Raw genomic sequence first — 13049 nt, forward strand, 5'->3', positions numbered from 1 at the left:
TACAACAGGGTCATCTTCTGCCCCATCCCACCACAAAGTTTAATGGAGGGACAACAGGTAAACATCAGAGGTGGGTAATCCAGGTCCAGAAAGTAAAAACCCTGCCACAGTTTGGCTTTAGCCACAGGTGCATCTAATCAACCAGCAGGTAAACAAGTTACTTACCAATCATTCAAGTAGAACCTCCTGTGACTAAAGCCAAACTGGGTTTTTACTTTCTGGATCTGGCTTACCCACCTCTGGTAAACATTTGTGTAAAAAGTGATGAACTGACTTGTAATTAAAGGTTAAAAGTCGAACCAATAATTGTCAATTACCCACTCACATAAAGTTATGGAAACTAAGGTTTGAATCAAGACAAGACTCTGAATTACCCTGCATGTGGCAGTTTAGTGCAGAAAAGTTAACATTGTAAAAAAACGAAAGCATATATGAGTCATGCTCCTTTGTTGCTGTATGTCAAGCACCTACGGGACAGTGGCTCAGAAAGAATGGCTTTGCTGGAAGCTCGGCTGACAGAGGAGAAGGACTGGAGGAAACAACTAGAGCTCGACCTCAGTGCAGCTCAGGCTGCCTTAAAAAAAGACAAGGAGGTATCACACGTTACATCGCTTAATTGTATGTGTTTGATTTTTTTCCCTACCTTGTAAAAATTGAAACAAGAACTACACATCTTCTTATTCTAAACAAGGCTTTGCAGATCGGTGAGAGAGAGCTGAAGAAGTTAAGACTTGAGGTTAACAGTCTCACGACTGAATGCCAACAAGGGAAAACTCTTATCAAGGGTCTCAACCAAGTCAAAGGGGAAAAGGCTGTTCTCGAGGAGAAGGTTTGCCAGCTGTTGTCTTCGTACAGTAGACTAGAGTGGGCTTTTCTATTTTTGCAAGGAACTGCAGTAGAACATAGCCTACCACATAAACTTATAATCAACCCATTTTTCATCAGAGGGTTGCATGAGCACAGCATAACCTGTTTCCTGGCGCTTCCTCCAATTTAATTTTTTTTTATAAACTAATAAATGGACACTAGGATTGCCATATCATTCTGTGCTAAGATTCACATCCTAATTTATGATTGAGTACAGACAAGGTTCTTTTAAAACAATCAACTCAGCATTTGCATTCAATAATTAACATAATATATATTTAATTACCACGCTTTAATATATCTTTCAGATAGCCCAGATGGAGCGAGCTCACCGTCGACTCCAGAGTGAGGTGGAACATCACAAAAACAGTAATAATACCCAAAGGGACCTGCACGATAACAGAATACAGGTGGAGCAGCTACAGGAGCAGGCTGACCGGCTGACCAAAGAACTAAGTAGCCTTCAGACACAACACAACACACTCAGGTTGGTGGAATTTGAGGTATGGCTCGGAAATGCTGAAAGGAGAGAAATTACTGGTACATGACAGGATGTCCCACCAAAGCTTTTTTGTTTGGCTTTATATATATTGGCTTTCCCAGAGATGAGATGGCCTCTGAGCAGCGGCAGACTGCTGAGCTGCAGGCCAAGCTGAGCGACAGCATCCAGAAGAAGCTGGAGGTTGAAGGGGAAAGAGAGAAACTGGAGCTTGAGATACAACAACTGCAGCAGCATCAGGGACCTGTCCATTTGGCTAATGAAGCACTTAGCAGCAACTTGAAGTCACCCCAGTTAGACCCAGGTTTTGGTTCAGTGGAGAAGACCAAAGACAAATGCTTGGATCAGGTAATTGTATTGATTTTCCTCCGCCAAAGCTGATAGTTATTTTGATACAATATTGAACGATTCATATCAGATGATAAACAGATCCACATTGATATTCCAGCATGTTTTATACAGTACTTGATGAACTGAATACTACACTAAACTGTTTTTCTGACATTTTTTTTTTGGGGGGGGCTTAGTTTTTTTGAGTAATTTTTTTTCTGTTTTCTGAATTTTTTTTTTCTGTTATACTGAATATTTTTTTCCTGTTTTACAGAATGTTTTTTTCTGTCATAAAAAAAAAAATCCAAAAAACGGGGGAAAAAATTATTCTGAAAAATGGGGGAAAAAAAACTCAGAAAAACAGGGGGGGGATATTATTCAGAAAAACAGAAAAAATTATTCAAAAAAAACCAAAGAAAAATTATTCCAAAAAACAGAGCACCAACTTCTGTTTTTCAGAGTAATTTTTTTGGACCTCTGAACTCCAAGTGACCTGTTGCAGACCACTGACCTGTATGTATGACTGGATAGCCGATAGACCATACATACATGCCAGTGCAAGCCATTGAAGTCACAGGGCGGCCAAATTGTTACTCCCACCTCGCAAGCAGACTACTGTATAAACTATATGCTATACGTACAGATGAAACATATGTAGCTCGTAGGCAGTTAGTGTAAGGCCGGAGGCGGGGTGGGTGTTTTGTTCCATTTTGTTAAAAAAAAAATAGTGATCACCACGGCACAAACCCCCCATCCCGCATCCGGCCTTATACTAACTGCCTACGAGCTGTATACTGTATGTCTCATCTGTACGTATACCATATAGTTCAGTAGTCTGCTCGCGACGTGGGAGTAACAAGATCGCCGCCCTGTGTCTTCAACGGCTTGCACTGCCGTGTATGGGCTATCGGCTATCCAGTTGTATATACTAGGTCAGTGGTCTGCAACAAGTCATTTGGAGTTCAGAGGGCCAAAAAAATTACTCTGAAAACCAGAAGTTGGTGCTCTGTTTTTTGGAATATATTTTTTTTCTGTTTTTTGGAATAATTTTTTCCCCCTGTTTTTCGGAGTAATTATTTATTTATTTATTTTTGAATATTTTTTTTTTTTTATGACAGAAAAAAGTATTCAGTAAAACAGAAAAAAAAGATACAGTATTCAGAAAAACAGGAAAAAAAATACTCAAAAAAAACAAAGCTCCCCAAAAAAAATTGTCAGAAAAAGTTTTTTTTTTCTCAAGTGAATGCAATACGCTTCCGTAGAATACAATAAAAGTTTTTTTTTTTTTTTTTTTTTTAATAATCTGGGCTCCCATTTTATCTTTACTAAATCTCGCTAATAATGCATTTGTATGATTTTCATCTCAAGCATCAATGTCTCCTCATTCTCTCATTAGTCCCTGAGCATAGTCCTGAGTCAGAGGTCAGAGGAGGCTAAGCATTTGAAGCAAGACCTGCAAAGAGTACAGAACCTTTTCACCTCAGCAGAACGAGAGCTGCGCTATGAAAAGGAGAAGAACGTGGACCTGAAGAGGCACAACACCCTGCTGGACAATGAAAAACTTAAGGTTGTTTTTGTATTCTTTGGGCAGCCATTTCTTACCTAAGGCCTGGAATTTTTCAAATTTTAAAAATTTTTTAGCTGTGAGAGGCCCCACACACACAGAAAAAAAAAATCAGGCAATGAACAGTTTTGGTCGTTTTGTGTGTAGTCTGCTACGTTTATCTCAACACAGAGCACCACATACGCATAAATACTGTTTAAGCAACCTCCGGAGCTGGTCTCACAAACACAAAGACAAGCAGACACTTCCGAAGTTCCTGGTAGGCACCAATGGTTGTTTAGTGCTTCTGAAGGAGCGAAGGCAGGAGCATTGTAAAATGGCGATGATGAATGATGGCTACATTCCGTTCATGTCACAATCCACGCAGTCAAACAACTTGAGAGGAGTTAGCGTACCACACCAATGTAAAGATTTTTGGTCGTAAATATCATACACGTTTAATATTTAAGCTTGTGGGACTGACTCATTTTTAGCCCCATTATTGGGACAAATCCACTTTTAACATACCTCAGACATAAGCATAATCTTAAGGACCATCTTATGAGACATAAGATTGTCGGTTGTTGAACATCTTTTATTGGAAAGGGGCAAAATCAGGACAAAAATAACACGATTGTCTGTGCGTACCCACACTTAAGCTGTAAAATGGTGGAGTGACACATTCAAGGAAATGTTGCTAAGAATAAAATTGCCTCCTTTAGCTTTCTGCAGAGCTGAACCAGGCGCAAACCAAGCTGGCCCAGGTGGAGCAGAGTCTTCAGACTCAGATGGCCAGTTCAGAACGTCAGCAACAAAGAATCAGAGAGCTGGAGCTGGAACTGGCACACAATTCAGCCACCCGCAGCGTCGCCAATAGTCTCCAAGAGGAGTTGCAGGCCGAGAGGGCACGGGTCATAACTGCTGACAAAAAGGTCAGTATGTGTCCCATTTTTGCATCACTATGTTTTGCTTTAAGGCAAATGAAGGTGATAGTCCTGATGCTTGTTCTTACCTTCTATGGTTAAATCCAGTGTTGGGTTGTTCTTTTTGTTTGTTGATTCAAATTTCTGTCCGCAATTTTTAATTTAGATTTGATTTTATGATGCTAGTAATTTTATTCTTCAAAGAATATTCTCATCTACTTTACATGGCACATTATCATAAAAAAAGTAAGAAAGATCAGTACAGTATATTTTTTTAACTTAATATCTTTAATAATGGGCAAAAAGTTTTCTGTTAAATCTTTACCAATTTGAAAGAGTTGGACAATGCAAGATCAGAAACTGTAATGAAGGGGTGTCAAATATATGGCCCGAGGGTCGGATCAGGCCAGCAAAAGTGTTTAATCTGGCCCGCGAGATGATTTGTAAAGTGTAAAAAATAATAATAATAATAATAAATAAATAATAATAAAAATGTCGGACTAATTAATCAGCCGGCCACAATCAAAACATATAAATTTGTAATTTCACAAGCAGTCCTCAGATGAGCAATGCAACTTGTACGGGGAATCGTCATCCTGGATGTCGTTATCTGACACACAACTTAAACTATGGTTTGTTTAATTATTATTTTTTTTTGTAATCATACACAAACATAAATGTGTTAAATACGACATAAATCAATTACTGGTAACACAAATAGATATGACAAGGATTAACGTCCTTATAACATCATTAACTGCGCCACGCAATGCATTCTGGGAACAATATATATGCAAAAAAGGTCGATTTAACACATCCGGAACGTATATCGGCAAAGTGTTGCCACGTTCCATTTGCATTCGTGTTATTTTTCAGAACAATATGATTACAGTTGAGCTCCGAAATTTAGGGCTGGTGTCAACTTCCGCTTACCCGCAGGACTTTAAATCGGGAATCCAATCAAAGGGTTAGAAATTCCCCTTTTCCCTCACCGGCTCTAAGGCGTCAGCGCGAGGGGACGGGAATTAGTTAAGCCGATATATCAAAGTGGATTCACCTAGGTTTGTTCACTGTCTTCTTATCATGAGGCCAATCCGTTTTCATCCACCTATCAATCCTGAGTGAATAACCACACAGAGCCCAGGAATGATAATCTGGACACCTCACTTAAATTGGCAGCTCCACTTTTCTGAGTTGTTTGCATTTGTTATTGACCTAGTCATTTAATAATCCTTGTGAGGATCATACGGATTTGTTTCTAATCAAGCAGGAGTATTTGACTTTATTAATACAAATACAGACACTGTTTGATGTTATTCGAGTGCACTTACCTTTTTCCGGACGTCCATTGCTGTTGTGTCCGTCTCGAAGGAAAATAATACGGACTTATAAAATGTCCAAAAGAAATAGAACAAAAATAAAATAAACAAATAAAATAATTAATTCACACTTGGTCTTTCAATTATTTTATTTCCAATGATGATATAGCAAATATAAATCATGAAAATCACATTTAAAAATAAAACATGAAATCAATAAGAAATAAAATGAAATAGGAAACAGGAAATCAAAGATAATATTTAAACCTTTTATAAGATCTTTCTAAGATTGATCATTTCTCAAAAGAGCTCAAGACCAGATTTAGAATAAGACGTTTTTGGCTAAAAATAATTCGAAGGTATGGGAGTGGTTAAATGGCTCTTACCCTACATGCGATTAATCTTTCATACCTTCCTCTTAACCGTCTTATTGATAAAAGTTTTGTACTTTACCCAATCTGTGAAGAATGTTCCGTTCGTAACTAAGAGTCAAAGACCCGTCGTGATAAACCTAAGTCCCACGTAGCTGCGAAACCGTCTTCAGTAACACACTCCATCCAGATCACATCGCAGGGTGACGAAGAGAGAGCGTAGATCCTCGTTGGGGAAGATATTTTATAACCTTTGGTCCGTGTCACTGTTTTCCTCAGTGTGAGTGTATCCTTCCGCGTCTTGGGGGATTTCCAGTCTTTTCACATATCAATGCGCAAAGGGAACTTGCTCTCAGTAATTTTCCACACAGATGAGTCATAAGCGCACAACGTTGGGCTTAACACTCACAGGAAACTGGTCGCGCTCTGTGGTATCCGTAGCTTAGCAATCAAAAGTGTCAAAGGTCTCGGCTCTATTCAGCAATCATGAACATTAAAATCAGTAACATTATATATATATTAATGTTCTAAACATAATTATGCTAGCATGAATAACATGTATATACATGACATGTTAATCCCAAATTCTCTCAGGGAAACTTAACAGGTTAATTCTAGTTCTTGTTTCACATCATGCATGTCATTGTTGAGAGGACAATACATACAGGTAATCTTTTCACTTAATGCAGTTACAGCAATATCATCAGCAATTAAGACAGTATCGCTTGTAAAGAAAATAAAAGAAAAGACAGCAAACTTCATAGTTGGCATCAATGTGCTGTAATCATTGATCCATAAATCAGGTTAACAATTGTCGAATATAGAATGTGTATATGTGTATTATTACTTAGTTCAGGATCCCATTTATTTACACTTAAATTGTATTTATTCACTTCCTTATATGGGATGTCCGGGCTGTGCTGAGTAGGCGGCTTGGTTGTACAGGTTTGGCGGCATCTGGTGGTTGCTTTAGGGAGCTACACACAGAGGCCATTTGGTTTTGGTTTTCAGTCCTATAGACACCAATTGGTCTCGAACTAAGAATTGAGTCTAGTCCATTAATTCGTTATCTCATTTTACATGATATGGCGTTACATCTGACCCACTCAATTCGACACTGGTCCACGAAAATCTGCGTATAAATTACGGCAATTGTTTTTAAGTTATATACCGTTATTTTCCCCATGCGGCCCACTTGATAATATATTTTGCTTCATGCGGCCCCTGAGCTAACATGAGTTTGACACCCCTGCTGTAATGTATCTAGATATGATCCAGCATAAAGTTTTCAACGAACCTAATGTGAATGTTTTTTTAAATGTGGGGGTATGTGGGGCGAAAAAAACACGCAAGTATCATGAAAACATGCAACAAGATTCAAATCCAAACTTCATAAGTGTGAGGCAAACATGCTAACCATTTTTTTCACTGTTGCTGCCTAGCACTGATTTTACAGGGAAACTCTTTTTTTTTTTTTAATATGTCTATATGCTTCAATCCCTCTCATCAGATCATCTTATGTGGTGTGCATATCTATACTTATATTCCAGTTTTCTCCCTGGATCCAGAAGATCTGGATCTGGGTCCTTTCAGCTAATCAGAACCTTGCGTTTCACTCACTGATTTTTGCCGATGTCTCTGCTCTCTAAGAGCTCATTTAAGATTTATGGAAATTTCTGTCTGGTGTTGTTAGTAGTTTTAGATAGACTGTGAGCACTGAGCAGCACTAGTCTGTTGTCAGTTGCATTTGATTGTAACATCAGGTTGTGGAGCTGCAGCAACAGCTCAAGACGACGCAACACCAGCTGCGCATGGAGGAAGCTCGAGCCAGTGAGAGCATTCGCCTGGAACGGGACAGCAGAGATCTATCTGACACCTTGTCCTCCTTGAGAGCCCAACAGCAGGAGGACCACATCAAAAGGTCTTAACAAAGTGCAGGAATGCCAACCTAATGTCCTGCATGAACTTATGTATCACCATAACTAAGCTGACCTCATCCTCCATCTGTCGTTTTCAGGAAACTCTTAGAGCAGCGTGAAGAGGAGCTCCAGCACCAGGTACGTTCCCTGAGGTTGAAGGAGGCTTCGCTCACCAGAACCAATGCCGAACTCGGCCACCGCGCACAACAGATGGAGGCAGAACTTATTAAGGTCCGAGAGGAGGTACGGAATATCGTCATTGTATTGGTTACTGGACCCTTGAAAGAACTGCGGTTGAAAAATCTGACCTACAATTTCAGGAAAACTATAGTCCAAAATTCAAACAAAATTGCACCATATTTATATTTTTCCATTCACCTTTTTTTTTTTTTTTTTTTTTTTAAATTCCATACTGGGATCCCTGATTCATCTTTATTACTCTTGTAGCGTATACTGTATATGTGAAGTGTGTCTTCTTAGAGAAACCTAAGGGTGTTTTTGATCCGATCACACTGATAGAAACACTTTTTTTTTTTTTTCCCCAGATAAGAGATGACCAAGTGTGTTGTCGCAGACTGAAGGATGATCTAGCGGACAGCCAATTGGAATGTGACAGAATGCAAGGAGAGCTCAAGCAGGTTTTCCTGCAATTGAATACATACGTCAGGTGAGACCAAAATGTTGTTCTTACATGGAATGCAACATTATTACGGAGGACCAAAACTGCCAAAATAAAGAAATTAATATATAAGTGAATAAAAGCGAAAATATTCACAGATAGAAAAAAATAAAATTTAAAAATTTAAATACAAAATAATAAATAAATAAAAGTGCATGTGGAACTAAATCCAACAATAAATATATAAATAGCATTAAATAATCAATAAATAAAAACACTCTGCTCTAACATTTATTTATTTTATGGTCAGCAGGAAATATTCAAATGATGGGGCTAAATAAATGTGAGAGCAGAGCATTTTTATTTATTGATTGATATTTAAATCCATCCATCCATCCATCCATCCATCTTCTTAACCACTTGCTCCTCATTAGGGTCTCAGGAGTGCTATTTTCAGATTCATTCATTCATTCATTCATTTGCTTATTTATAATTTTGGCCGATTTGGTGCTCCATACATGATAGATTTTTCAGCATGTAGAATTTTACAGCTTAATAAGATCACACTGTGAGTCATAGATCTGAGATATCAGATGGTAATGCGTCATGTTAATAGCTTCATTGCAACTCCAACTAGGAAGTACAATGAAAAACAGAGCAGACACAAGACGAAACTACATCAGGCCAAGCAGGTCTATCTGCAAGCCACTGCACAGCGGGATAACACCATCCAAAAACTGGAGAATGACTTATCCCTGGCCAGCAGTCTCTCCAACAAGGTCAAGTGTTATGCTGTCACATGCCACTATCATGTGTAACCAACTTTAGAAGCATGTCTTCGTTTGAAAGTACATCATGAATTGTGTAAGACTTTACAAAAAAAAAAAAAACTACAGGAAAAGGAGAGCATCCAGAATGTGCTGGAGGAAAATGAGAAGCTTCTGGAGGAGAGGAGGAGGCTCTTGCTGAAGATAAGTGAGGCGGAGGAAGTGGGCAGCAATGGCATGAGGACGGCATCCACCGTCCAACACAGGTGTCAGTCAGTCTGACCTTTCAACAACATGCACATATTGACCATTCTTTCCACTGATAAGGATTTCACCTCTCTTTAAAGAGCAACTGTGTGGTGGTCGTAGTAGCATTAGTATTAGTAGTAGTTGATAAACACAAACTGAACAGTGTGTCTCCCCAAGGGTCATCGTCTTAGAAGCAGAAAACGTACGACTACAGGATCAAACGTTGAGGCTGTCCAGTCAGGTCACCTCCTTAGAGCGTGCCTTGAGGAACGCCCAGTCTTTCAACAACAATGAGGTAACACACGTGTGTGTGTGTGCTCACATAGACGCACAAATTAACAGTTCTAGCCCAACCTCTGATTGATGAATTGATCAGTCAAAGAGGCATGTCTCATTGATTCTCTCCTTTGTTTTCAAAGACTTTTAATGCATTAATGATCTCAATTGAACAGACTTCCAAGAAAGTTCTTTGTGACAGCATCATGCAAACATCAAACGCAAGGTATGAACGTAAAAAAACAAAGAGCGTCCTCATCATTGTATTTGCCACCAGACACATTCTGCCATTGTCGCACGTCTGTGTCCAATAGCCTCACGTCCGTTTCCTATGACCCCTGGGAGTTGTTGGACGCAATCTCCCGCACCAAGTTTGAGAATGTGACGGACGGCACACGAGCATCTGTCTCCACGCAGCAGCCATCAGAACAAGGCTACCTGAACCTCGTCTCCCCACTATTTCCTCCTGACAATACGCTGGGGAGTCCAAATAGCAGTGATGATGCGTGAGAGGCACCAGAACCTGATGACCAAAAGACAAAGGGTAACATAACATATAACATAGGTGGAATCAAAAGACTATAATTATAACAATAATAATAATAATAATAGGTCTTCCCCTGCGGTTTGTGACAAGGGGGTATTACAAAATAGGACAAAGTACGTCAGGCCAGTGAATGTTGAAATGATATTTGACTGAGATTTAAAGCAGCACTTTATCAATTATTTCATTATGTTTACATGTCGGAAAATGTAGCTGTTGGATGTGAGTAATTTGTATGTTTTTTAAATGACAATTTGCAATTTTGTGTTATTTTGCCAATGTTATTACATTTATTAATCGTATTGCGCAGACTTTTGCCTGTGTTGCTATCTATGCCATAGTTTGCAGCCACAACATTATGATGACTTACACAATATAATGATAGCCAATACAAGAGCTACATCAAATATTGTGCACAAACGTATGCAGCGTAAATCAGTGATTACCGTGTTTTTCGGACTATAAGTCACTCTGGAGTATAAATCGCAACAGTCAAAAAAATACATCATGAAGAAAAAAAAAATTAAGTTGCTCTGTAGTATGAGTCGCATTTTTAGGGGAAATGTGTTTTACAAATCCTGAGACTGAGAACAATAGAGCTTGAACTCACACCAAAAATCTCCCTTCCCTATTCGTGGGTGCATTCAGAAATACGCTCCAATTGTGCACGGCTGACCTCTTACTGTTTGGAAACTCAGAGGGTTGTTCAAATGTACATTTTGAGTGCTCAAAAAAAAATTAAAAAAAATGCCAGAGCCCAGTGCGGCAGTACAGATGGAAACAATTTCAAGCATGAGCTTCTGATTTCTTTATAACATAGGCTGCGTTCGTAAATTAATGGGAGGGGAACACGCTCTGACCCTGTGAACACGCATTCAGAGTTGTTGGGCATCACAGTGAATTTCTGAACGCATCCCCTGATAACTGATAATAGTGAGCGAGTTACGGTAGAAAGAAACTACCGCTTCTAACTATGGATTTTTTCTTTTAATTTGAAAGTGCAGTGTAGTCCAGAGTATACGTGGGTATACAGAGTATATCTACTTTTTCAGTCAGCATTGAGGATACCCACTTCTAAATCCCCTCTGATGTACACCGTTCAGCCATGGCCTAACCTCCTCTGCCTCTAATTGGCTGTTACCCCCGCCTACACTTTTTGCATGAGGGCTGATGAGCCAATCGGACGCAGAGTCGGGCGGGTCATGTCGAGGAAAACTATCCTTCAAATGCTCCCTCGAGCCACAATGGCGACCCAGAAATTTCGCTGAGGTGAACTGATTTGCCCTTGTACGCTGGATACTTGATCGCGACATGGGTTCGATTCCCGGGGTGGTCGCTGCGGGTTACACACTACATGCACTAATGAAGTTTTATAGTCACTACTTGATTTTTAAGTACCGATAATTTAAAACACAAGAATGGGGACACAGAGTTTAAGATTCAGCACAAAACAATACTGGCATCTAACCAGACTATTTTTCACTATTTTTGTTCATTGTTCACTAAGTATAATAATTTGTTTTAAAACATATACTTTATGTTTGCCTTTTTGCTAAATACTTTTTATATTATTTTAGGCTGATTGTGTTACCGAACTGTTCTCAAGTCATGATAATTTTATTATTGTGAGCAAGTACAAATGACAGATTTTTAATTAACGTTTTTCTGGACTTAAAAAAAAAAATGGTGAGGAGACCTCTACACCACTGTGACAGGGCTTACCTTAACTAGAGACCCGCTTCTCCAGAAGTAAAATTGTGTTTTGTTTTGTTTTTTTTATTATTATTTTTTTAGCCTTTTTCTGAGGAAGCCGCATGCTCCAATAGCAATATAGTACGTCACACATTAGTTGCCATCACTACTAATTATTTTTCTTCAATTTCTTTGACTATTTTCTTTTGGCAGTTCAGCCCACTACTAGAAATGTACCAAAAGATTTTGCCAACCACCAAACAAAAGTCAACACCATTAGGGAACTGAAATTTTGGGTGCCAGTCCAAGCAATAATTTTAATACACAAATTGCATCTGAGTATAAGTCACAGGATCAGCCAAACCATTAAAAAAATGTAATGGGTGTGATTGTGTTCCCATTATCAAGCAATGGGTTAACAGTTTCTAGTAAAATTAGGAGTCAGACCAGACCTGACATGTTGAATCGGTTAGACTACCAAAAGAACAATACTGAGCTCTCTCTTTAAAAATAAATAATGAGAATAAAAAAGGAATCAGACCAGATGTATGTAAATTATCTTTGGTGTCACTGCATTCAGTGCGGCCATTATCAAGGAGACAAGCTTTGATTAACGCATTCAAGTTGCTTTGCAAAAACAAAACAAAAAAAACATTTTATTTATCTCTTTATTGTGGAAGTGGTCATAATGTTGTGGCTGGTCAGTGAATACCAGGTCTTGCTTCACTCCTGTTGCCACTACAGTATTGATACTAAGCTTGTTTTAAACGTCAAAAGAAAGTGAAGTTTTGTTTTTCTTTCCGTCTGTCTCCAAGCATATAATTTATTTGTTCATTCTTGGGACAATTTGTGAGAAAAGTTATTACAGTAAATTAGACACTAAGAGTGAGTTTTATGTTTTGTACTATCACATCACCATGTGCATTTATTATACACAATAGGAACAGAAGAAACCTTCGTCTCCTCTTAAATGTGTCAAAATGACAAAGTGTGACTTTGTCTCGCTGCTGTGTGACGTGGTTGATAAATAGAAGTGTGCATGAAACTCAAAAGAACCTTGACCCTAGTATTTTTTTTTTTTTACAAATATTGTCATAAATAAATAACTTACACAAATTTGCTTTTGCATCT

General features: G+C 38.7%; 1 protein-coding gene across 3 annotated transcripts in view; it reads left to right on the forward strand.

Annotated features, from left to right (window-relative positions):
• Window positions 1-13013, forward strand: part of ccdc30 (coiled-coil domain containing 30) — a 22055-nt gene extending 9042 nt beyond the window's left edge. For 2 of the 3 annotated variants that reach the window (XM_077514607.1, XM_077514609.1), the window contains 14 exons: window positions 465-593; window positions 692-829; window positions 1176-1354; window positions 1471-1714; window positions 3093-3263; window positions 3962-4171; window positions 7616-7773; window positions 7870-8014; window positions 8317-8438; window positions 9028-9169; window positions 9287-9423; window positions 9584-9701; window positions 9826-9908; window positions 9997-13013. In XM_077514607.1, coding sequence (XP_077370733.1) covers window positions 465-593; window positions 692-829; window positions 1176-1354; window positions 1471-1714; window positions 3093-3263; window positions 3962-4171; window positions 7616-7773; window positions 7870-8014; window positions 8317-8438; window positions 9028-9169; window positions 9287-9423; window positions 9584-9701; window positions 9826-9908; window positions 9997-10192 — 2172 coding nt within the window. In that variant the 3' untranslated portion in view covers window positions 10193-13013. The remainder of the gene's footprint in view (window positions 1-464; window positions 594-691; window positions 830-1175; window positions 1355-1470; window positions 1715-3092; window positions 3264-3961; window positions 4172-7615; window positions 7774-7869; window positions 8015-8316; window positions 8439-9027; window positions 9170-9286; window positions 9424-9583; window positions 9702-9825; window positions 9909-9996) is intronic. The other variant, XM_077514608.1, reaches the window with a different exon arrangement.
• Window positions 13014-13049: the final 36 nt, after the last annotated feature.

Source organism: Festucalex cinctus, chromosome 2 (genome assembly GCF_051991245.1).
Source record: "Festucalex cinctus isolate MCC-2025b chromosome 2, RoL_Fcin_1.0, whole genome shotgun sequence".
Lineage (NCBI taxonomy): Eukaryota > Metazoa > Chordata > Actinopteri > Syngnathiformes > Syngnathidae > Festucalex > Festucalex cinctus.